Genomic DNA, 26,004 nt, shown 5'->3' with positions numbered 1-26,004 from the left:
TATCTCTATCTCTATCCCTATCTCTACCCCCAGCTCACGCCTCGTGAACTACTATTAGACATGGCTGTTGTTGACTTTATATCTTTTGTCTTCAAATAAACTGTGCACCGGCATGTTATAAGCAGCCAGGGAATGTCAAACATCTTAAATCCTAACCAACTGTACCTCCCTGTACATAAGCAAAAACAGTGATGCACAAAAACAGGACTCGGGTTTGTAAAACAGGAAGCTACTTTGTATCTACAGGACACTGCTTCCCATTCTTAGTGTTTCCCAATGCTTTTGCAACACTCTCTGAATTGTAAGAAACAATTTGTACTTACTGATCACAGGTATGTTTAGATCTATGTTTTAGCATTTACACTTAAAATATGTATTGGTTCCTTTCTTTATCAAATTTTAAACACCAGCAGTTCATAGAAACAAACGCAGTTCCTTTCAGGTGCAAACAGAATATGAAATCTTAGAGTGCCTGTAATATGGCAGAGCTGGTTAGTCTTTCAGTTGTTCACTAAACTGCAAGGATAAAGCAGAACAGTAAGCATCAAACCCTGCAATACAATCTAACAGGATGGGTTCTTTATCCAAACTACAAACTATTTGTTTTAAAACAACAAGTCTCGAGGTAAGCTTTTTCTTTAAATGCATTAATTTCTAGAATGGCAATAACTGATCTTTGATTACCTCTGCTTTAAACTAAGAGGCAACAAAGCCCTCCAGAGACTTTCAGGAGATCAGCCTTACAATTTGACAACATTTATATACCTGTAATTTAATTCTGGAAACACGGAATGAAATTTATAGAGGGTAACTGTTCTCTTCTTTTTTTAGCCTTGATTTTTGTTTTAATGCAACAAATGAGCTATTAAACCAAAAGCATGCCATTGCATCTTCATCATGCAAGATACTACTGCACCTTCTTGTGTTGTCTTTGTGTTCTGCAGTCATAAGATGGAGACCTAAAACTGGTCAAGTTTGCAATGTATTCATCAACGCAATAATGTTTATTTTCTGATTGTGCAATAAATTGTGTTTCAGATTATGACCAGATCTCAGGTTAAACTCCTCTAATCTGTATGCAACAGCATAACAACGTTCTGTGCATTTAAAAACAAAAAATGTCTTGTCAAATGCAATGGGTCTCTTTTTGCTATGACATTAAATTCCAGAAACAAAACCACACCATACTATTTTCATTGCAACAGTTTAATCAAGGAATTAGATGATACATGATTTTAATTGTAACCTGAAATGCTACGTGTATAATGGAAAGTCTTATTTTTAATACTGTCCTGAGTAGACTCTTGACTAAGCCAGTTGTAATATTGGATGTTGCCACCTAGTGGCTATCAGATCGTATTATCTCCAATATCAATTTATTTATCATCTCTATTTTGGTACCTTCTGAGGATGTTTCAAAGTCACTTCATTGTCCATGGGCTTGGGGGGGGGGCAGTGGATGACCATGTTTTTTGCCATCAGAAGTGTACTTTTCAGCAATAAAGGCTGCACACAGTTAGAGAGAATCATTTGTATTTGCATATGTGTGACAGCCTTCATAAGTACAGCATGCAATAACACTTAGACCTTTTGAAATATTGATGACAACCAGTATAATACCAGAACCTGAACAAATTAAATGTATGTGGGCAGTTTTTCCGAAGCAAAGGTGAAACTCTATCGGAAATGCTAGTTCCTGAAACCTAACCTCGTATGCTAGCTTTACAGAGTTCATGCAATTAGAATATTTTATTTTTCATCACTATTTCAGGATTAAAATCCAGGCTTTTCTGAAATGCCACCTATTTGCCCAAACTATACACTGTAGATAAAAGGAGGTTTTAAATATTAATACAATCTGTATTTATAAAATATGAGGAAACACATTCTGTTAAAACAAAAATTAATTCCCTAATATTTACCTAGTTAAGGGTGATACTGTTGTAGCCTAGCCAAGCATGTTGAACAATTAGAGATGAGCCAACCAGTTTTTCAACTTCACTGTTCACGAATGGATATGCTGCCATAAAAATGGCATCTACCTTTCATTATTTTACACCTCACCAAATAAGGTGGGGAATAACCATGATTATTTGGCTCACACACTATAGTAACAAGCAGGTTCGGGCAGGTATTTGCTTTTATACCAGTAAATGTAACACTTTGGATAACTTTGTCATTGTGCATTATACCAATGTCATTAGCCTTGCTGGTCAGCATAATAGGTTTACCACTGGGTATCCAAGTTAACATGATGCTTCCTGCTTCGGAGAAGACCAAACTGTCCAGACAAAAAAGTATTTGTTAAGAGCCATCAGTATCAGAAAAATCTCCATCTACCGTCTGTCAAAATGTAATTGTGACACACAGACTAGATTCCTCGACTATACATGTTGCTGGGGGGGGGGGATTACTTTGTGTTCTCTAGTACGCATTATCTCAGTTAACTTGTGGGTAAAGGTAACACAGCTACAGTTCTGTCTAGGGTAATAGATGCCAGTCTCTTTGGCATTATGTTATGGTACACTGAATAAAAGATCCTCATTCTTGAACATTTGCAAATCTTAAAAAGGTGCTGGAATTCTTAATAAAAACTGAAATAAAAGCCAGACAATTTTTATAAACACCTTTGCAATATTTATTTTTCATCGGTGTACGAAGCAAACAAGTTTACTACTGTCCCAGATTTATTATAACATTCATACTAAAAAACAAAACCATTTACTAAGCACACTGACCAAGTGTCAACATGAAACTTCACTTCAGTTCTGATCAAAAGGGCCAGAGAAAGAGGAGAGAGAAAAAGAAAAAGGTCTGTGAGTTTCTCCTGCTCAATAGTGTAGACTAAGTGAATACAGGAATCTTCTATGAAAAGAAAAATGCACAACAGTTTTGTTTGTACGTTTAAGTATGATATTTTTAGTGATGCACAACTATAACACCCAATACCTATTTTTTGTACATTTACAAGTAGACATCAACAGTTCTTTTGTGTTCTTTTACTCTATTTATTTTTTTTTTGTTTTGTTTTTTAAATAAAAGTAGATTTGCTAAACTGATCATCAACTGTTACAAAAGCACTTTTTTAAAGCAATTAAAAACAGAAGTTTGTTTTTAAGGCAGATTCAAATCACTACAATTCTCACTGAAGTTTTGCAGTCGCAATGCTGCCACTGCCACAAAAGTGCACTGACATCAGTTTTAAAAAATAAATAGTGGTATTCAGCAGGTACAAGTGAAAAAGATTAGACTCCATATACACTTACTATACAGTTACAACTTGTATGAATTAAATGGGACACATTTTCAATAAATACATTTTCTTCTTACTTATTAGTCTACAGCTGTCAGCAGAGTGGGATGTCACAGAATGAAAGTCCAAAAAAATAAAAAATAAGAGCTTTCTCCACAGGACATCCATCCACCTCTGCTTCATGTTCCCCGCTGAGGTCATCTTTATCACTGCACAACTTCAAAGTAGTGCAGGATTGCCATGATGTGTTGAGGCATGAACACATACCCTGTATACACTGCCATTCCAGCAACCGAAATAAGAAGGGAATCTGAGCAACTCTGTTAAGAAAATCCAACTGTTTTGTTTTTCATTTGTTTGATATATGAAGCTACTGAGGCAAAACACTATACTGAAAGAGCAGCACTTGCTTTTCACAACAGGTCTCAAATCTGAATTAACAGATTGTCCTTGAACTGCCCCCCACATTCAATAAGACATTCATTTATTTTTAATAACCCTATAGAAATATGACGGTGGATTATACTGACCTTAATAAAATTACAAAGTCAGTTCAATACATTTCTCAAAACAAAATGCATATCGTTATCAAACAGGAAATTTGATTAGATGATCGCATTCATAACAACCTTCATCCACAAACATTGTTTATGGTAACAAACATACTAAAGGAGTATTGAGTGGTAGGCCTACATCATTTTGAGAATTAAGTACCAAACTAAGCCAGATAAGATGTTATTTAAGGAGTGAGAAAACTCATTTGTTATAGTTTCCAATTTATAATAGTTTCCCAGCATGCATTCTGTAAAGGTTGTTTTTGTAAGAAGACAAGGTCACAATCCCACCCACACCCAAAACAAGAAAGAAAATATATCCAAGCCTACATGTAAAAACAAGCAACAGTATAGCTGAATCCATATTTAAGGTTCAACAAACCAGTGTTGGCACTTCCTTCATTAACCATTACTGGATCCATGACCTCCTACCTTGACATTTTTCCAAGCTGTGGAAGTTACAGCATTACTGAACCAGTCACAAGTAAATACAGCCACTTGGGATATATATTGGGACTCCAATATAAAATAAACTGACCTGCAAATCACCATTAACCACTACACTTAAGGAAAGTTTAAATAAGCAAATTTAGATCCGAGTCACTCTCGACTTAACTATGCAAGTTTACTTATATTTAAATAAATTACCAAATTTATTATGTATAACGAAACTTCTGAGCACTGTATCTTACCAGTAATGTGTGTATTTACCCAGAAAACGGAATGTACACTAGTATGTTTGTAGAGTACTTCTTGCTTAGAAACACCTGTATAATAGCAGAGTTGCTTGGGGAGGAATTAATGGTGCTTGTATTTATAGTAACAAGTTTATGGAAATATCAGAAATCGGGTATTTGCAAGAATAGCATTATTTGTCGAAGGTTTTACTGACGTATTGTAGTAAAACTCAGTTATCGCAGGCAGGCGCATCACACAGGGCGAGGCAATCCACACACAGGCTGAGGGTGGGCGCCGATACCGCTGATGTCTTTGTGTGTAATTACGTCGCCTGCCAGCCATGCTGCTGCCTTCCCCCTTGCACGCTACACGGAACGCCCGTAAACTTATAGGCGTTGCCTAAAGTACATACATTTCACAGGCCTTTAACGTCTAAAATACCGGTAAATTGGGTGTGTCAATGCCTGATCAACCTCAAATGCACTGGAGTCATTCAATAATTAACATTACAAAACAACTGCTAGGCTCAGTGTCACCTGACTATTATGTCAATTGAGGATTGGTTAGAAAAAAAAAAAAAAAAAAAAAAAAAAAACGACAGTATTTCAGTAAAACGCGTCCCCTCATCAATACGGTAGTACTAGTGAACTATTAACACCAGTACTTAACTAAACTGCTTCACAGCCCAGCGGCCACATGACGAAACTGCGGCAGATACCATTCCGAACAACTGTTGCTACCTTACAGTCTACTTAATATCAAACTACAAAGAACTCCTATCCCAGAGGCAGTACAATCTTCGGAGCATAGTTCAAATCGAAAGACAAGTAAGTTCATGGTGCTTTACATTGGGAAGTTAAGCTACACAGCCATTCAAAATAGCAGTTACAATATTCTACACCTATTAAAATCCACCGCCACTTTTAATGTAACTGGGTTTAATGCTACATAACCACTTCACAACATTTCGGCCTCTCTCGGCCCAACTACTAGCATTGCAGGTAGCAACTCCCATCACCACAACCCACTCTGTGTTAGGATACTGAAGACTGTCCTCTCCCAGGGTTCCAGCATGTAGAGAGCTGTGATTAGAAGATACTGGTAATAAAGCCACGACATGTGTTTCCAAGCCGATCCCAGCGCCATGATCATTCGATTTGTACTACCAGTCCAGAACAATTTCTTCTATTTCCTGAAACGCCGGATCCCTCCCCCGTTTATAAATGACGTTTTCCCTTTCGCACACACCCTTCCTGTGTAAGTCCTGTGGGGTAACGCTGCAGAGCAGGCTCGGAGCCTGTCTGGAGCTCTGCCCCCACTTGGCACAGCTCGCTTGCAGCTTCCAAGCACGTCACCTGGGGAATTACACCCCGATCACATGACAAGCATCTAAAGAAGTTTGTATTCTAAAAATATAGATTGGTTTGTTTTTCCACATATTCCTCTCGAAAAAATAAAACATGTTTAAATATTGATAAAATATTTGCACCACTTGTCTGTATATTTAATTTACTTAAAAACAAATAATATAGTAAACGTGTGGTTTTGTTCTTTATTCCACAATTAAACTGCTGCTAAGATCCACGGGTTTCATTCATTTTAAATTATCAGTAAATCCAATTAAAACATGTATCTTAAATATTAACATTCCTGTATAAATGTCAATTTTTGAACACAGAAAATCATTAATCATAATTACTGCAACAAGGAATTTCAAGAATAGTATTCCATAACACAGTAGGATAAATAGCAGGTTAGAAAATACATATTTATTATTTTATTAGATGCAAAGAAAAATATTACTTTCAGGCAATGATTGTTTAATAACCCTCCGCTCTAGGTGGCAGTAGCAGCTTTTAACATAAATTCAGTTGTTTTTACAGCTCTCTGTCGATTTCCTGTTGTTTTTAGCCATATCGTTGATGTCTGTTCTCTCACAGCTACACTGTGGGGCTCCTCTGCCAGCGCAGGTACCGGCGTGACCGTTCTACTAAATCCACACAAAGTTGTCAAGAATTGCCTTTGTCGCCGACATATACAGGTCTGCGTGGCTAGGACGCACCGATTCTGCTTCATTTACAAAGGGATTTGTTTAATATGGGCACCAATATTCATTTTAATATTTACGTTGTTCATTAACTAGTATTGTAATAGGTAACTGGCTGTTTATGAACAGAATATATTGTTTTAATCAAGCACTGCAGTGTTTAGTAATTATAGTTCTTGTAATTTTAAATTACCTATTGAATCTTTATTTTAGAGAGAGAGAGAGTGCGTTGGACATATACTTTAATACCATAATGAAACACAGAGATAGATAGATTTACTTTGCACTTCAGTTAGATTGCCCTCCTTTGCTTATATTACAATTATCCTTTCAAAGAAAACCCAGCCCATAATGTAATTTACGAGGGAGCATTTGAAATTATGGAAACGACATTTTAAAAATCAGACTAATGTAAAATGGTGTGGCGTATTAAAAGTGAACGCTGATCAATTTCCTAGATTTTAGGCCAAATTAAAATAAACACGACACCTCAATCTTAAAAAAACAAAACAAAACAAAAAAAAAAACCCAAAAAACAAAAAACCTGTTAATACAGCATGTTTTTTTGAGTGAAGATCACCAAACGTCTTTTTTTTTTTTTTAACAGTGGCTTGCAAGGATGTTAAAGAAATGATAAACCTCCTCTTTATCAAATACTGCCACTTCTGTTGAGCACTCCAAGCACTTCACTGGATGATACTTCTCCTCTTGGTCTGTCTGGGTCTCTTCTGCAGCCTCTTCACTATTTGGCTTCATCTTTTGGCTGCGATTCTTCCTCCTTTTATCCATAGGTCCTTTATATCTTAAAACTTCTTCTCTATTTACTGTGCAGTTCATCACAAACATTGCTCTGTACTGCGTTCTGTACTTCTCATGTCTGAAAAAAATAAAATAAATAAATAATAATAATACATTTTTGGAAAACCCCACAAATTAAAACCTTTCATTAAGAAGAACAGTGTATTATACAGATTCAGGGCATTTCTGATGTTTTACTAACCTTTGACAGTCAAGGCACAATGTTGTCATACAAGCCGGGCAATTTAGAACGGCATCACTGTGCGGTAGTGGCTTGGATGTCCCTCTCTGACCAGGCAGTTCTCTCTCCTTTCTTTGTCCCCTAAACCTGTTTGAAAGTTGGGGAGAAAGAAAAAACACAATCAGTTAAATTGCAAATCCCTTCTTTCCAGCAAGTTCAACTGGTGTTCACAATATAGAATTGTACTAAAAAAAAGGTATATTAATTTATCTATAGCTCCATGATGTTTTTTTTGGAAGATTAATTTTGACAACTGGCAACAAATTGTAACATGTACCCCCTTCTTTGGGAATCCACCCAGGCTTGGTCTCGGTCATCCTCGTCAGGATCATAAAGCAATTCATCATTTGTCAGTATTTTGCGCTGCTTCTTTTTCTTCCTGGTTTCTGGGTTTTCTGAAATATTAAAACACAGTAAGAACTAGAAGGCAGTCTTATTCTCCTCATGGGGTGGGTAAGCTGGTAATGTGAAAAACTAATCTCTGTGGTATACAGCAATATACAGAGTTCATTATGTTAACAAAACGGTCAAGTTACATCCATACATACTGAGTGTTCCCTCGTCTTCAGAATCAGTGTCAAAGTATACATCATCATAGTACTCCGTTTGGGATCCTCCTTGAATATGACTGGTTCCACCTTGGATCTGGCCACTACTGGAGGGTGCCCCTGGTTTATAAAAAGTCAATAAATGCTGGTCAATAGTACTATTGAGTTTAACAAACAATGCATATGTGTATACAACAGAATCTGGAGTTGTATTGCATAAAAGATCATACAAATCTAGGATACAAGCATAAAATAAAATGGGATGAAAATAGAGAATTGAGACTTGGATCTTAGGGTTATAATGTACTCATCATTAAAAGTCTTGCCACTGTGTTGAGACATTTAAAAAAATGCAAATAGAATGTTAGACTATACTGCCAAATGTGTGGCATACAAGTCTAGGTTATATTAAGATTATACTATACCCTAGTTAGATCCCACCTAGAAAATACTATGTCCAGTTTTGGTCACCTCACTACAAAAAAATTTAAAAAATACATTACTGCACTCAAAGGTACAGAAAAGGGCAACTAGGATGATCCCAGGACTTAGACAGGTTAAAACAATTACATCTCTTCAGCCTGGAAAAAAAAGGAAAGAGGAGACTTGATTGAAGTCTATAAAATCCTAAATGATATAGATAAAGTTAGCAAAATACACTACTTAATTTAGCACAGTGGGGGCAAATGGGAAGCTGAGTAAAATTAAGTTTAGAACAGTAGGTAGAAAGCACTTTTTCTTGTTCCTTTAACAGTTATAAATGCATGGAATAGCTTAATAGGGGGGCTAGGACTTTAAAGAATTGGAGCAATTAGAAAAATACCTATTAAAGTAGATCCCCATAGTGACTGGCAGAACACTGTTGTTCCCAAACATCTATGTTGCATCTGAGAGGATGTAGGAGTGAATAAAATTGGTATAAGGGAAGGGCTGATTACCTGTTACGGGGGCTGCCCAACTGCCTTCAATGGATTTCATGGAGGTATTTAGTTCCGTTTCCATCTCCTTTTCAAACTCATCTTCACTGGACGATTCACTTTCCCCTGTCAAATACTCCCGCAGTAACTTGCGTTTCTGGTCCGACGTGCCATGAAGAAGCACGTCCAGCTCATCTTCTGAGCTAAAGAATGAGAAATGAGGAGATTATGAGTAAAACGAACAACTCTAGAATACATACATACAGTTTTACATTTTTATTTATTTAATTTATTTATTGTATTTATTTATTTTTTTAAAGTTGACTCATTTTGTAAAATCTTAAACTGAAAAGATTTTGTACGTTATAAAAAGTCCAGACAGCTTTGGCTCTGGTCAAACTAAAATGTTTATAGTACATAGTAAATATTATATTTCCCCTGAATTAACATACTGACCCTGCCCTGCCTTTTTCATTCTACCAATACCATCAAGTCTGGATTACTAAGGCATTTTACTAAACAGCAGCCAGATAAACCATCTAAGCAACTTGTATTACACACTAGTGAAATTTCAGTTACTTTTACCCATGGTATACAAATCAACATGTAGCTTACTGTGACGCGTTTAGTATCGTATAGTAGATTCAAACGTTGTCAAAATATACACCAAACGTCCGTTAAATTACTAACATCGGTTCCAGTAAAGAGTAATCTTTTAAAAGTATTAACCCACAAAAGCAGCGCTGCAATATCGTGGCTTTACTCATGGCAGTTGAAGAACGTTCTCCGTACCTGCTTGCTGCTCTCTCTTCATCACTCGGCTCCTCAATGGGATATGAGTCGTATTCTTCTATTCGGTTCATTTCTAGTCACGGACAATAAGCGCGATGTACAGCTACAACAATTACAAGATTTTTATACTTACTCGATAAAAACAAACCGTGTGGGGAACAACAAAATACACGGTCCAGTAAATATTATGTTCCTACCAATGTCAAGCAACTCTGAAACAATAGTTCCGCCTATTCAGTTTCAACAGCATCGTTTACTTTACCTAAAGTCATATCAGATTTGGTGCGAATCGGGGTCTGTAAAAACAGGAGTGTTTCCTAATTTCTTAAATTATCGAAAGTTTCGCTGATTTTAACAAGTGTTATTTTGTTTTGTTTTTTTAAACTTAAGCACAGCAGTCAACAAGAAATACTGGTTTGTTGTTGCTGATGTGTTTTAAATTCCTGACATTTCTTGTCCAAGGGCTGAGGTGATCACTGTCAGGACTACGCTTCTTCCGCTGGTACTTTTTTTTTTTGTTAGGATATTTTATCTGTAATAATAATAATAATAATAATAATAATAATAATAATAATAATAATGACTATTTTTATATAGCCCCTTTCATAGTGGACCACCATCACAAAGCACTTTACAGAGATAGGCTGTGAACTGTGCATTATATGCAGTGTCACTTACAATTGGACATTGATTTAACATCTCATCTGCAGGATGGAGCACAATAGGTTAAATGATTTGCTCAGGGTCACACAGCAAGTCAGTGGCAGAGGTAGGATTTCAACCAGCCACCTTCTGGTTACAAGCCCTGGACTTTAACCACTGGACCACACTACCTCCATTATTTTTTTGTATTCCTGACTTTAAAATAGTTTGTCATTGTCATAATATATTAAGCAGAACTACATTCTACTGCAATACATTAATATGTCTTGAATATATACCGTCCTACAGTATTGTTTGTTTCACTGTTTTGGGATTCTAGCTACAATTTTTAATTAGTGTAATAAATACATATGGTAGGCATAATGTATATGATTAAGCCAACACTACTATATTGCCAATGCAATGAACAGATGCCCCAACATAATGGCTGTAACATTCAACCACCTATTTGGATATGACCTGCAAAACTAATTTGGTAGGCTTTTTGACAAATGATAATTTACACCTGGGTACAGAAATCCACGGTACACAACCCAGTATGAAACAGCACCATCCAATCCATAGTAAAAACATCTATATGGATGTCTAATGCAACTGTTTTTAAAGACACACAAGGTCATCATCTTGTTCATTGACCTAAACATCTTCACAGATGCTAGACAACATCTGGTTAGTTGACGATGCAATTCAAATCAGAGGTTGAGGGTACTGTAGGTGCTGCTCCCATAATTACGCATATTGTACGAGAGACTTTTGTGGCTGTACTTTGCTAATTCTTAATTTCTAGATTGAGGCATGTGGCAGGATGGACACCCTGCATATGTAAATAGTTCAATGTGTTTGTTATGTAAGTGTGCATTTGGCAGGGATGGGGTTAAATCTGTCCCTGCCACCAATCACATGTGGCCATTCCATAATGGCATTTGTGAGCAGTACTAATGAAATCTGAGTAATAGAATGAAAAATGAATGGTATGACCTTAATAACAGTGTTGCTAGTGTAGTTGAAATACGCAGTATAACAATACTCTTCTTAATCTCCTGTCCCCTAACCCCACTCACTGAGACCTTCCAAAACGGCAATAAATTACTGGTTTAACTCCTGGTCTGTCCTAAATTTTGTTCTGTGTAACTAACACAGAGCAAAGGACTAAATTTGCAGTTTTGTTGATATTGATTTTATGTATTTCAAATGTGAATTAACAGTATAAAACACATTGGTTTGGTTAGTAATGGTCTTGGTCTGAAACATTGACCTTAGATTTCTAGAATGGTACCAAATCATTGCTTTATTATTGGTATAAGTAATTTTAGACAAACATTAGCTACTCATAACTTAGCACAAAATTGTCACCACTAATGTAATCTTATACTTTAACTGTATCTGAAGAATTGAACATTGAGTGGGCAATTGGATGAGTCCATAGCTTTATAGAAAGACAAATGTTTTTGTGAAAAAACAAAACAAAAAAACAGATAAGCCTTAACTGTTTACCGTCAGACTTGCACCAAGGTTAACTTTTCTGATATGGTTTGATAGTACTGACATCAAAAGAAAGTTAAAGGTTTCCTAAAATTGACAAATTGAGTGGGAACAAGGTTTCAGAGAGCAGAGAAATTGTGTGCCTGCAGCTGATTCCACCTTTGGAGAAGATGGTAAAGAAACAAAGCCTGTGTTTAGATGAAGTGCACAGGCACCATAACTCAATTTCTGTGAACAATGGAACATGAGCGTGGGATACTGCTGTTTTAAAAGAGGACTCTTTTTTTTTCACTAAATAAATCAATATTAAATATTTAACTCATTTTATAAAGTACTGTACAGTAATCTCAGTCTTCTGAGTCTCAGGTTCATTTAAATAACATACAATGTTTAAATTCAGTAAAAATGTTAATAGGTTGGTAAAGACTTACAAGTTTTAACCTGTAAAATCAAATAAACATTTACAAATCCAACCATTTGGGAGTCTGGCAATATTTCACAGTGAAATATAGTTAAATACATCAAATACATATTTAACCATTTGTTGAAAGTCTAGAGTTCTTTATATGAATATGTATATTACCAGTATATAAATCACATTATTTAATTTGTGAAGCAAACTAAAAGCATTCCTCCACAAATGCCTGAATAAGCTTCTGTCACTGTTGATAGGTTGACAAATAAAAAAAAGGCAAGAGTTTGAAAAATCACTAATTCAGCTTTTTATTTTTACAATACTTAAGATTAGGTCTACAAGTTAAGGCAAACATACCAAACCATCTGCTTGTTTTGAAATTATAATTAAAAGATATTACATAATTGAATCCCAAATAAAGACGTATTATCTTTGATTAATAAACAAAAAAAAAGAAAAAATACGATCAAGACTAAACATTCAGATTAAGATAATCAACAGCAGTATAGTAAAAACTAATACAACAGATACAAGGCTTTTAGTGACAACACAAATGAATATACCATTTTATAATTCAGTTAATCTTTAACAATGTAAAAAGGTTACTGAAATGTGAACCATGGCCTCTGTACATAACACTATGTAAAATTTGGTCTAAATGAAGTGCAACATTGATAGTGTAATGTCCACAAAACATATTTGATTGTTATCCATTAAAAGCCTAGAAGTGATTAAAGAAAGATATACTGTATTTGTGCAGTGTGGACTTTAATGTACTTTAATGGACTTTTTCTGTACCTTTAACAAATCCATGAAACAAGTTATATTTTATTGGTAACAAAGATAAGCCTTCACAGATGCAGCCCTTTTCAACTGACAACCAAGTTGCAAGCTTATGTGTCACCTTTCAAGACCCCAAGGGAGCTCTGGAGCAGCTGTAAATTACCCTGAAAATGAGAAAATAGAAGCAAACTCACAGCACATTTATTTTGAGCAACCCCAAAATCTCACTTACAACAAAATAGTATAGTCTTTGAAGTAAGCCCATTGCTGCTTTTCGTCATTTCAGCTTTGAGTCGTGGTTCTATCTACCTATCTATATCTATCTCTCATATATATATATATATATATATATATATATATATATATATATATATATATATATATAGAGAGAGAGAGAGAGAGAGAGAGAGAGAGAGAGAGAGAGAGAGATAAGTGGAAGAAACTACTCTGCAGTGACATGTAAAAGATTTGTGCGATTTTCAGTTTCCACAAATCGCTGGATGCTGGACTGAGACAAAAATTAACCATTTTCTTTTCACATAAAAAGGCATTAAAATGCAAACGTTTTTGTCTGCCCAGGAAGAGATTTACCTTGGCATGCTTGAGTTCCAGTTCTGCCAGTTCTACAAGGTTTTTCCTGAAAGCAGCAACTCGTCTGGTCTTAAAGTCTATAAGCTCTGGGGGAAGGGACGGGACTGTTATTCATCCATTAACAAATACTACCATCAGCTTCACATAGTAAAATCAGCTCTACTTTATAATCAAGCAGAATTATTATCTTGGTTTTATAAAAATCTATTTAGCCAATTGTGGTATTTTATTTTATGGACAAGAGCGAGCCACCTCTGGGGGAAGGGACGGGACTGTTATTCATCCATTAACAAATACTACCATCAGCTTCACATAGTAAAATCAGCTCTACTTTATAAGCAAGCAGAATTATTATCTTGGTTTTATAAAAATCTATTTAGCCAATTGTGGTATTTTATTTTATGGACAAGAGCGAGCCACCTACCTTGTTTTGCATATTCAGATATTTTTTCAAATTTTTGACAGCAAACTTGCTGGCTAGTTTCTGCTTGAAGAACATCTTTGTTTTTGGCTCTTGCTTTATCCAAAGCTTTGTTTGCATTCTCATAATCAACCAATGACCTCCCTCGTCGGTAGAGGAGATCCTGCACACAGATTAAAAGCTGAGGTACAGGCATGGTCAACATCGGTGAATAAAAAACACTAGCCAATTACACAAAATCGTTACCTTTGCAGCCTGTGACTCCCTCAGGTAATATTTTAGCAAATCAGCTAGTTTTAGATCCTTGTCTGCTGCCACCCTTGCTTCTATTTTCTGCATACAAATAGAAAAAAGAATAATTTCTCAAAGAGCACATAAAAATACATTTTAGCTCAGCATTTAACTTGGGAACGGTATCAAATTGCATGCAGATTAATATAAAACACTGAAAAGATTTTATTTTCCTATCGAAACTAGCATTATCAACCATATGTCTGCAAAGTCTATGGAGTTGTTTACACAGGTGTGTAATAACAGTATAACAATGGAAAGACACCCAAAGGGAATCTAGACCCAGTGCTTTAGCAGAAGTGACAATACTGTATGTATACTTTACATAGCTGATCATTGATTTAAGTTTAAAGTAAGTAATAATCCATAGCAAGTAATTGTTTTAGTCCAAAAATTTAAGATTTTTCGTGAATACATACCCGTGTTTTTTCAAATAACTCTGATATTTTCATGAAAAATCTGAGGAGATAAAAATCTGATTAGATACCATTTCCAAACCACTTTCATGAAAAAAAAAGTAGTTGCACAATAACCGAATACTAAAAAAAGCACTACACATGAACATCATTAAATTCAGCTTTAATAACATACAACAGATTACATGTTTAATAACATACAACCGATTAGATGTTTAAAGTGTCTATGGGTCCCACTCAGGGCTGTGGCAAATATACAGTAATTGCATTTTTGTTGTGGAGCTTCAATGGGGATTAGTCTACAAGCACACCTCGTACTGTATTGGAGGGAAAAGCTGCCACCTCCCTTCTTTATATAAAAGGTAGAAAGCTATTTGCCATAGGTTAAATGGTGTCATTCTTGCTATAACAAAAATAAAGTTCCACTTAAAATGAAACAATCATTGCACAAGTCATTTTCAATTGCATGGCTAGCAGTTGCTCACGAAAAACAAACAAACTAAAAAAAAAAGAAATAAAATTAAATGGGACCCAACAGCTGCTTTATATTTTTTAAATAGTTACCAAGATTATATTAAGATAATGTAATGTATTACATACACAAAAATCACATGATCAAACACATGCTGTACTGCTTTCAGTGCACTTACTTGCACACATCGGTTGAGTCTTGAGTTCCTAGTGTGTATAATGTAGAGGCAATTGCATTAACATCATCTGCAGTATCTACAAAACAAAAACATGTTATGAAATTAGATCTAGTTAAAAATAACTGTCTGAGTTGTAAATGATGCAGTCATAACAGAAGTTCTGCCCGACAGCTCACTTTTTAAAAAGCTGATGGAGCTTTTAAACTTCCATTAAACTTAAAATGCCACTACTGTCTGAAAAAGCCTGAATTACCTGAATTATTTGCAGGACTATGCTAATAGCCCATTCACAAGACTGAGCTGTTCATACAGTGCACATGCATATCCCTTCAAAGCCATTCATATATCTTTTTTAAAATTTTGCTACACACTGAATCTTAACCCAAGTCACAGATCTAGGTTAAACGTGTAGGATGAGACTTACTTTTATGAGCTCTTATCATTTTATCTGACTTGGCTGAAGCATCTTTAACTCTGTTGTGATATTCTAAAAGGAAGGTTTTCTCATGTTCGAAGAAATCGTCTACATCCTACAAAGCAAAAACAGATACAGATTTACAACAATTCCACATATTAATACAGGTATGTTAGAAACAAAGACTTGTGACAGACTTATGGACAATCAAAATATATATCCCCAGATTTGATATTCTCATTAACTGGTGTTATAATGACCAAACTAAATTTCTCTCTGAGAAAAAACTGATTGAAAATTAGGAACAGCTCTAAGATTTTTTTTTAAGACTGATCCGTTTACAGGATATTTATTTAAAAAAAAAAAAAAAAAAAAAATTTATATATATATATTAACATCATCCAAAAAACAGTGCATCATAAAACCCCTGTTTTCTTATTTCTGGATTCATTTTGTTGGCCCCTCTGTGGTTTTATATTTATTTATATAGAATTATACAGAAAAACTCCAGCCTTTGCTGTTAAACTGTTTGAACTGTTCAATCTCAGAGTTGGGTTATTACTCACCTTACAGCATTTCAGATTAAACTGTATATTTTCTTATCAGTAAAGGGTATTACATTTTTATTTATAACTTACATATACAAATAAAACAAAGCATTCACTAAGTAATAATACCTTTTAAAATAAATCTGAGAACTTAAAATTGAAAAAGTCAACAGCACTGGTTATACAGGGTGTCTCACTGAAAGTAGACCCCTTAAGTTGTATAAGTATTACAACGTACAAATAAATTAACAAACATAAGTAAAAAAAATAAATTCACAATTGAGCAGACACAGAAATGCACAATCCCCATTATGACAAACTACAGGAACGTCACTCGTAATGGGAACATGGACTGAATGCCAACATCTATCTGAAGTCCTTTCAAGTGGAACACCCCCTATTGCACCGATACGATGTAGATTGAGTCACATTAAAAAAAAAAAAAAAAAAGTACTGCCATGTTTACAGCAAGAAGGAGGTACAGAAGACTAGATGCATTCTGTGACACTGAACTCTAAGAAAGCTTGTTAAAGCTTCCCATTCATTAGTCCTTCACTTATTTTATTTATTTATTTTTTTACTTTGCTCCATAACGCAGTTCTGTGACTAACTTTCTATTCAAACAATGACTGCACTTATTGTGTTCATGCACCTGAGTACATTAAAATAGTGCCGCATTACAGCATAGATGCTGAGGGTCAAGACAGAGGGCGATTAACATGTTAAAAAAAATGTATCTAAAAAAACAATCCCAAAAGGGCGAGTCTCTCCACATCATAATATTTTTTTGGAAGACATATGACATGATGTTTTTCAGATTTTGGAATGGCCCACAAAAGCATATGTACAGAAATTCAGTAAAGTGTCATCTTACTCTTTCAAGACGTTATCTTAAACATTCACTTACTTTTACACCTGCCACGAGCACTCCATCTGCAGACTTGACCACGTTTTTAAAAAAGTCTTCCAGCTTCTCTTTCTTATTTTTGCCTCGTACACTTAGCTGTAAATTACAAGCATATATACCTTACATATCACATTCCATGGTCAGTTTTCTTTTTTTTTTTTGTTTAAAAAGAAAAACACTACCATCCAATTTGTTAAACTTATATTGCTAAACGTTTCTTTAGATATTAGCAAACACCTGTTCAAATTAAAATGTACTAGTCTTGGACTACCTTACCTAAGGTAACATTAGGTAGTCCAAGATTAATGTTAATCAGGGTCTGTAAAACCAGAAATTAGTGTGTATATAGTGTGTATAACAATCTCTCCTTTTTCATTGCATTTCAAAGTCTTTAAACTCATACATATGAAGGATACATACGTCTTGGTTATATTCTAAGAACACATGAAAGTTCATGTCCTTCCTTAGGACTGGATGGGCTGCTACACGGCACAAGAACACTTCATGCATTGCCACGGTTTTCTTGAATATGGCCAAGTACTCTCTAAATCAAATGAAAAGCAGCTTTTACCTTTGAAGAACAAAAACAAATCTGTATACACCGTATGTCCTAAAAAACTGCAACATCCGAGCGCTTATTAACATGCACTAGGTATAATTACATACTATACTTATCTGGTCAAAAATACATAGAAGTACCCAAATCATTTTATTTTACAACGTAACACTATTTTATAAAAGCGTTAAAGCTTCTGATTCTAAAAGGTACAGTATTATTTACAAAATATGAATTTTCAGGATAATTACTGATCCGGAATTAGGAGTAATTCATGAAAGCATCTGTTCCCAATATTAATAAAAAAAAAAAAAAAAAAAAAGGGGTTAATGCTCACGCCTCCAATTCTTGTTTCATTTTAGTGAACTCTTCCTTAGTCATTGATCCTTCTCCTTCCCCAAGTTTCTGTAGTTTTTCTCTTGATGCATCAAAATCAGGCCTTGGTGGAGCTGGAGGGATCTGTCACATGGTAGAAGAAACAGAGAAGAAAAAGAGATTGCCGATTTATTGAGAAATCATAATAAATGTAAGAAACGTCTAGTAGCACAATAAGGACAAAAGACTGCCCCAAAACTCATGCAGTTTTTAAATCTATGAAATCTGATGATTTACCTTTTGTTTCAAAGCATGTTGTGTTTGGATTATACTGCAATATTATATAAAAAGAACCTGAATTTAGTATGATAGTTAAATTAGTCAGGATTTGTGAGATTAATTCAAATGTTTTGCTTTTGGACATAACATGTTAACAGCAGTGAACAACCATAATTCAGATAGAAATTACTTCTGTAAAAATAGTATTTTTTTATTATTAATACAATATTAAAAGGGACATCTGATGTGGATGTACGCATATTCTTTTTTTTAGTGTTCTAATTTGAATACAAGTTGTGCATTTTTGTTTTGCACAACTATGTTTTTAGTTATTGGATCTTCTGTTAAAAAACCTAATGTTTCTCCTTTATTTTGATAAATAAAACATCAATGCATCGATTATCGTTGATAAATGCCAATTGCACCACTAGAATCAGGATTTTCTAGCTTTTACTAAATTACTTGCTCCAAGCAATAGACCAAACTGCCTGCCAAGAGAGACAATCCATCTGACATAGTAAATAAGAGAAAAGGTGATCATAATTAAGGTAATATTGAAACTAGTACACCAGGGCATCAGTTTGATTACACTCAGCACCTTGTCTGCCTGATACATGTTAACATTATATACAGGGATGGAAAGATTACTCTTATGATATAGCAGTTTGAACCACTGTAGGTTTCTTTGGAGTAAAATCAAAATCCATTTAGTCTCACAGTAAAACCTAGATTGGTTAAAACCACAGCAATCCTGTATCCAACACATTAAAAGCTATGATGTTTATATAACCAAAATATAAAACAAAAGACAATTATTCAGTTTGTGTACAAAACAAGACATACCAATGACATTTGCAAATAAAATAAAATCTAAGACCCTTCTACATAAGAACAATCTGCCAAATGCAATTGAAGACTACTTCCACTATTTCACGACAGGCAATCCTGACATGACTGTTGCGATGGTCAATTAAGAGCCCATAGTCAAAGTTGTATATTGAAAGGTCGAATACATAGGGTCCATGAAATAAAATAATTTGTAACCAGTTGTCATGTGGTTTACAATGCTTATTTTGCTTTCATTTTTTATTATGTCATTACAAAAGCGTCAGCTCAGCATGGTTTATAGCAATACGTTCTCTACTAAAGACCATTAGGACATCCTTCCAGGTAGTTCCTCAAAATGACTTTTTGAATCATTAATGTCAGACAAAAAGGTAAGAATTTGATTATTCGCCTCACCTTCTACATCTATGCAAACTGCCCTGCTGACAACAGATGCAAAAAACCCTTGTAGGGAACTAACTAGAAGCATGGTCTAATGGTCTTTAGTAGAATATTGACATGAATAATGCTACGCTCAAGTCAAATTAAGTTTTAAGGCTGTAATTAAAAACACCCCAGCATTTAAACCCAAATTAAATGAATACATAGGAAGATAATTATTTTACTTTGTAAAATTCTGCATTAATGTTTATTCTACCATTAATGTTACATCTATACTCAGTAATCAGTTGCCAACTGCTGCAAATTGTCATTTCAGAAACGTTCCCTCGCATTTCATATTATGCAACCCATTAAATATTTACCTACAGTAATACTTACAATATAGCCTGCATATTCTTCATTTTCAACAAAGGACTCATGAAGCCAGATAAACTCTTCATGTTGTCGAACAACAGAAAATTCATTTTGCTTAAAATTTGGTAATGTACTCTGGAGGAAAACAAAGATTATTGAATCTCAAAATGTGCAGAATAAAACTGATAAAGGAGGTGGTAATATTAATAGAAAACTGACACACCATTAAATAAACTGAACACAGCAGGAAATATACTTTGTCTCTTTAAATGCCAACCTTTAATCCAGTGCTCAACAGTGGGAGGCACAGCAGTTTACAGCCAATTTAGATTAAACAATGGAGCAAAACTACCTTTACAAGGCAGAACTTTATCTGAAACCTAGGGTATTGCTACAGCTTGGCCTTTCCTTGTTTTAGTCATGTTGCTACTACAGTAGTTACTACTGCAAGAAAATCTGAGGTCCACGTTTGCCCAAATTGTGCCTTGTTCAATAGCCACTTTTACATTACATCTACAGTGTTGACCCTTTTTTGTGTATGTATACATAACTTGAACCCTTCTGTAGATGTCATATTGTATGGCTGAACCCTTTATGGCTGTAAAACTCTACTAAATTCAATACAATACCTTGGTGTGAACAGTAAATTTTACTTTGTCCCTTTCACTCAGAGCGTCAGAAATGTCAACTTGAAGAGTTGCATCTGTTTGAAGATCCACATTCACGGCTCTGGGCTTTAAAAAAAAAAAAGGTTTAGCTGTGTTTATTTTCAGATATAAAATACTCTTGGCAAGAAAGGGCTTGCTAACACTTGGATTGCACACTAAAACCCGAAGGAAAGTTCAATAATTCAGATGTTCAGCGATTCATATTCAATACTCGTCTCCAACGAACATCTCAACTTATGCCCTTAAGCATGCTTTGATGCTCTTGAATCACAAAATATCGAAGTTAATTAGACACAAGCATTGAACTGCTGAATTATTAGACACTCTGTAGAAGAGTCAGGTGTTAGTGAAGTGGTATTGGAAAACATTTCTACTTTGTTTTTATTTTCTTTTCTTACTAACTGCTAAGTCTATGGAATCCAGGACACAAGTCCTCAGGTTTCCATTGCAAACAGGTTTTACTCTAAAAATTAAAAAACACAATGTCAGGCATTATTTTAGATCTTAGTCTGGATTAGCAGTTCTAAAGGGAAAACGTTCCTTACATTTTAATGAATCTACATTCATGTACAGTAGTATGGCATTCTGATTTGCTGCCTGGCAAAGACCCTAACCTTGTCTTTAGAAATCCAGATCCTTTGCTCAAAAAACTGACAACACTGTAGAAATCCCTCTGTTTTAAGCAGATGGTTTACAAACAATACAGTACAGGCAACTGGGCTTTCCCTTCTGTAGTAAGTCTTTATATAATCATCATAATAGATGTATTTTGTTGTTGTATAGGCATGTCACCTACTGTGTAAAAATGCAAGTATCTGAAAAATTCTTAACGTCAGGAGGAAGCACTCTTTTCTAGTCTTGAAGAAAATGATATAGTTTCTACTTCCTAAAAATTACTTTGTCAGCAATTTAAGTGGACAGGCATCCTTTAGAAATGCATTGGCAGTCTTTTACGTGTTAACACAATTGGCAAATGGATGACAAATGTATTAGTTTTACCGTGTCAATTATTACTTTGTTTAACACCCACTTCACTTGCTTTAGGACAGCCACGACTACAAAGATTCAATCGCACACACTAATTGCTATTCTATTTCAAGGCCTTTTACAAATGCAACTGATATGCCTACAGAATGAATGACCTACTGCACTAGACGAAGTCAAGTGATTGTCAACAAGGGGAACATCCCTACTCTTTTTACTACATCTTTTAAGAAAGACAAAAAAAGACACAATACAAAACCAAACATTTACCAAAATCCTACTTTAGAACTGAATCACAAATGCACACAAAAGTGTGTCATCAACGACAATTCAAGCACTGGCACACACAAAAACAGCACTCATACTTTTTTTTTTTCACTTGTTTTTATTACCAGTGTCAGAAAAATGCTTTTGACTTCCTAGTACAGAAAACTTACGACGAAACACGGAAACAATGGCTTGCAAAACGAACAAGACCTATAAAGGCTGGAATACCCTTAAATACCAGCTCGTGTTTGAAAGACAATTATGTTGAAAGTAAGGGGGGGGGGGACAAACTTACTCCTCTATCCTCTTCAGAGAGGAAGTCGGGGCCGTCATCCAACCCTTCTTGCTACAGGAGAAGGGGAGAGGAGAAATACACATATGACTCGTTAACGCAAGTATTCACTGAACGCACACTTTACACAAAGAACCTACGTTTATAATTTTTATAAAAAGAAGATAAAAACAAGGAAAAGCTTGAAAACACCCACCATCATCGCTTCTGCAAGTGGAGTCGTGGCTGATAGTCACGTGACTAGCGGAGGCGTCAGGAGGGGCTGTGGACATTATCACAGAGGGGCGGGGTCTAGAACGACAGGGTCTGCGAGAAATTTCATCATAGGTACAATAAAAGTCCTGCTGGTAATCTCGTTATATTACTGAATACCTTCTCACAGCATATTTATTCTGCCATTGCTCTAGGGCTACACTGCATTTTTTTTTTATGTAATAAGGTAAATAACATATTAAACAAAGCAAAACAAAACAAACAAACAAAAAAACCCTTAGCAGCACATACGATATATTGCCCACACCTACACTAGGGGCTTGATTTGCAAATTTTTTTTTTTTAACCTTTGGACAAATTAGATCTCAGTGTATACAGTTCAGTTGCTACTTGTAACTGATGAAACGTAAGTCTCACACAAGAAATATGTGCCAGTTAAATATCGGTCTACAAATGGCACTCAGCTCATTCAATAGGTTATATCGATCCTAATCTATGTGGGCATTGAAGGACAGCCCTGTAGGTGACATTATAGCCTACATCTGATCTAACCCTGGGATGAATGAAAGCTGATACCACCAACCTTACCAATAAAACACATTCACTGAAATGCATAACACGATCAGCAGATGGTGCTATAGTATATGTATCATTATTATAACTCATATACAATTTAACTGATTTGGTGTAATTTATCAGTTCCACTCAATACTCAGAACATGTTATGCCAAACTGACTGCAAAATCAAGAATCACTATGTCATCCATTTTTAATGAATGCCAAACATCCCAGAAAAGAACTGCTGATTGTGTGGCTGGACAGACTGGTGACCTATTTGGGAATGTAGAAATGTAAAGGTAGCGTGCAAGATTTTGTAGGTGCACTAGTTCAATCACAAGAGTATGTGGGTTGGCATTGATCAAGGTTAAATAACAGATTATAAGTGATAGTGTATGAAATAATCTACCAAGTAAGACTGCAAACAGCCCTTTACAATTCATGTTGGGTAGTTTTAGAAAAGTTCTCATGTGACAAATGTTTATTAGTAAGAAAACGATTGGCTTCACTAGCTTTTGCAGGTGGATACATACACACAACGTTATGACAATTATTAAATTATACTGTCAAATAAATTAGTCAAATGAATCAATAGCACAACTAAATATATATATATTTTTTTATTTACCATTATTAACAAACACCAGTAGCTGTATTTTTTTGTTGTTCCTAAATCCTGCTCTGTGTTACCCCGGCAGGATGTAAGTTGATCAAATTGACCCCTAAGTCAAGTTTTATCTCAGAATTTATGCTTATCATAGTCACGACTTCCAGTATAAAAAGTATTCAGATTTTTGTTATATTTTAGTTATAGGCTAATTTATACACCAAGAACAAAAAAATAGACCCCAGTTATATTTTAGGTGAAAATCTGCAGATATGCAGCTGAGAACAATTTCCCCAGTGTTAGCGGTAGATATTAGTATTTAGGGGGGCAAGAAATCAGAAACTCCTACAGCTTGCAGTAATATGCATGATTTATCCAGTGAAACAGTGGATCTGGTGTTTGGTTTGCTTCTGTCAGATAGTAGGTTTGTGACTGCTTTCTACACAAGTTCACTCACTCTAAATACTGCTTTGAATGAAAATGTTTCTGAAACCACTATATGCGTGTTGGTGTACAGGAGCTTGGTTGCATTTTGTTTAGAATTTTCTGTACTTTAGTTACACATAATAGGTATTATGTTTTTCAGTTAAACATGCATTTTGAGAAACATGAACTGGTAGCCAGATATTTCCCCGTTTCACTGTAATTTTCTGGGTTTGTAAAATTCAAACATTTCTCAGCCGTTATGTTGTACTTGCTTGGTTCAGCCTAAATTATGATGCACACCTCATATAAGTATTTCCTGCTTAGAAAAAGCATGATGTTGGCTTATTTAGAAAGAACCCCAACAATCATTCTAGTACTGTAGTGTCTGTTTATACTGATCAACTATGGTATTGTTTAAAATAGTTTATCAAATGTATTATTAAAGCAGATTTTACTTCAATAGAAATCAATTAAACTACTAAACCATGTATCCACATACACATTTTCTATTTTAGTAAATGTTTTGTTTAAAAAAAAAAGTGTTTTAAGCTTTTGCATAAAAATGTACAAAATACTTCCAGATGAGCCTAAATATAAAAATGCTGTAACGTCTTCACTTTTGTCCTACTTCACTTTACTGAATAAAAACAACCGATTATGGTACTAAAATATAAATGCCACATTTTAATAATGTTAACTATCACTTTGAGCTTACTTTTTTTTTTTTTAAACTAGACAAAAATAAATAAATACATTATGAAACAAGTCTTTAAAGTTTTTTTTTGGGGGGGGGATGTACTGTTAAATACAACATAAACAAAAATTTAAGAGGAATGGCACTCTAATCAAATGGTTTATAAAACAAATAAAAAATGGATACGTGAAACAGCATGTGGTCTGTATCACTGATATGCCCAGATGGTAAAACAATCAGGTGAGTAAATTATCTTAAAAGTGTAATTTGTCTATAATATATAAACCATAAAGTCACATGACCTCATTATAGCAGTTATATTGGATCAGAAATCAATATCACAGTCCGTGACACAATTTAGCATGCAGTGTTTGTAAAACCATGCACATATGAAACCACTATCTCAATCCATGAGGTGAGGCCCAGGCAGTGCTGTCAGTCATATACCTGTAAATTGCTGCTACAAATGTATTAACTTTTATTGTAGGACACCACAATTTAACTCTACCTCAAGAATCAAAGAACACAATACCAAATATGAATACAATATCTCAAAAAGCATCGCATCTTTATCATTTGAAAAACTGAAAATCACATGACTTTAGGTCAGTGAAAGGTATGAGCATCTGAAATGGTTTGAGATTAACAGCTGAAGAAGTTGTAGAAGTGGATTTATAAAACTATACACTATCTTCACAGGCTCCTTAATTTAAATATCTATATTTTAAAAAGTGTAATGTATCCATAATAATGTTCTCTAATTGAAATATGACTAATTACTGTAATTTAAGGTACCTTATAGGTAATTAATAGGAGTAAACTCAATGCTAATGACAATGCTGTAAAACACAGCCTTAAAAATGATGGTGCAATCCAATAAAACTTTGAAAGGCTCATGGTCACAAGACAGATCAGTTACTATCATTGGACAATTAGATGAGCACTGGCTGTCTGTAAACATAAATATTTTTGAACTTCTTTAATAATTACACAACAGCTAACCTCAATCCAACCACTTGGGACATTTGAAATCAATATACTGTTCTTAAGCAATGTTGAAGAAAAAGACATGCTGCAGTATACTGCTTCAGTATAAAATAAACAAAGGTACCAACACATTCTTCAGTCAGTCAATATGAAATAATTTATAAGCA

At 34.8% G+C, this 26,004-nt stretch overlaps 3 protein-coding genes across 3 annotated transcripts; all 3 read right to left on the bottom strand.

Annotated features, from left to right (window-relative positions):
* Nucleotides 1–2,614: 2,614 nt before the first annotated feature.
* Nucleotides 2,615–5,769, bottom strand: LOC121324508 (serine palmitoyltransferase small subunit A). Its single transcript, XM_041266482.1, has 2 exons — nucleotides 5,529–5,769; nucleotides 2,615–3,563 (listed from the first exon to the last, which is right to left on the bottom strand). Exons 1-2 carry the CDS (start codon nucleotides 5,635–5,637, stop codon nucleotides 3,460–3,462), a joined length of 213 nt encoding a protein of 70 aa, XP_041122416.1. The 5' UTR covers nucleotides 5,638–5,769; the 3' UTR covers nucleotides 2,615–3,459.
* A 551-nt stretch (nucleotides 5,770–6,320) lies between these two features.
* LOC121324507 (E2F-associated phosphoprotein-like) lies at nucleotides 6,321–10,016 on the bottom strand. The gene is made up of 6 exons (XM_041266481.1): nucleotides 9,829–10,016; nucleotides 9,058–9,239; nucleotides 8,120–8,239; nucleotides 7,849–7,966; nucleotides 7,533–7,658; nucleotides 6,321–7,409 (listed from the first exon to the last, which is right to left on the bottom strand). The coding sequence occupies exons 1-6, from the start codon at nucleotides 9,897–9,899 to the stop codon at nucleotides 7,133–7,135; spliced, it is 894 nt and encodes a 297-aa protein (XP_041122415.1). The 5' UTR covers nucleotides 9,900–10,016; the 3' UTR covers nucleotides 6,321–7,132.
* Nucleotides 10,017–12,671: 2,655 nt separating this feature from the next.
* LOC121324596 (sorting nexin-6) lies at nucleotides 12,672–22,807 on the bottom strand. The gene is made up of 14 exons (XM_041266663.1): nucleotides 22,549–22,807; nucleotides 22,356–22,406; nucleotides 20,771–20,875; nucleotides 20,166–20,276; nucleotides 18,304–18,425; nucleotides 17,831–17,954; nucleotides 17,411–17,506; nucleotides 15,965–16,070; nucleotides 15,541–15,616; nucleotides 14,894–14,933; nucleotides 14,430–14,516; nucleotides 14,187–14,346; nucleotides 13,763–13,848; nucleotides 12,672–13,335 (listed from the first exon to the last, which is right to left on the bottom strand). Exons 1-14 carry the CDS (start codon nucleotides 22,552–22,554, stop codon nucleotides 13,282–13,284), a joined length of 1,224 nt encoding a protein of 407 aa, XP_041122597.1. The 5' UTR covers nucleotides 22,555–22,807; the 3' UTR covers nucleotides 12,672–13,281.
* Between the last annotated feature and the right edge of the window lie 3,197 nt (nucleotides 22,808–26,004).

This window comes from Polyodon spathula, chromosome 12 (assembly GCF_017654505.1).
Source record: "Polyodon spathula isolate WHYD16114869_AA chromosome 12, ASM1765450v1, whole genome shotgun sequence".
In the NCBI taxonomy this organism is placed as follows: Eukaryota; Metazoa; Chordata; class Actinopteri; order Acipenseriformes; family Polyodontidae; genus Polyodon; species Polyodon spathula.
Note: the sequence above shows the minus strand (reverse complement) of the source record. Positions and strands in the feature narration are given on the sequence as shown.

Coding starts and splice junctions, on each gene's coding strand:
- LOC121324508 (XM_041266482.1), bottom strand. CDS start 5,637: ATGATCATGGCGCTGGGATCGGCTTGGAAACACATGTCGTGGCTTTAT. Junction 3,564..5,528: donor CTGGGAGAGGACAGTCTTCA/GTATCCTAACAC, acceptor AGAGTTGCTCAG/ATTCCCTTCTTATTTCGGTT.
- LOC121324507 (XM_041266481.1), bottom strand. CDS start 9,899: ATGAACCGAATAGAAGAATACGACTCATATCCCATTGAGGAGCCGAGT. Junction 7,967..8,119: donor TGAAGACGAGGGAACACTCA/GTATGTATGGAT, acceptor TTAATATTTCAG/AAAACCCAGAAACCAGGAAG. Junction 7,410..7,532: donor TTGTGCCTTGACTGTCAAAG/GTTAGTAAAACA, acceptor TATTTTTTTCAG/ACATGAGAAGTACAGAACGC.
- LOC121324596 (XM_041266663.1), bottom strand. Junction 17,955..18,303: donor ATGAAACAAGAATTGGAGGC/GTGAGCATTAAC, acceptor CATTTGATTTAG/AGAGTACTTGGCCATATTCA. Junction 13,336..13,762: donor TGGAACTCAAGCATGCCAAG/GTAAATCTCTTC, acceptor TCTCATTTTCAG/GGTAATTTACAGCTGCTCCA.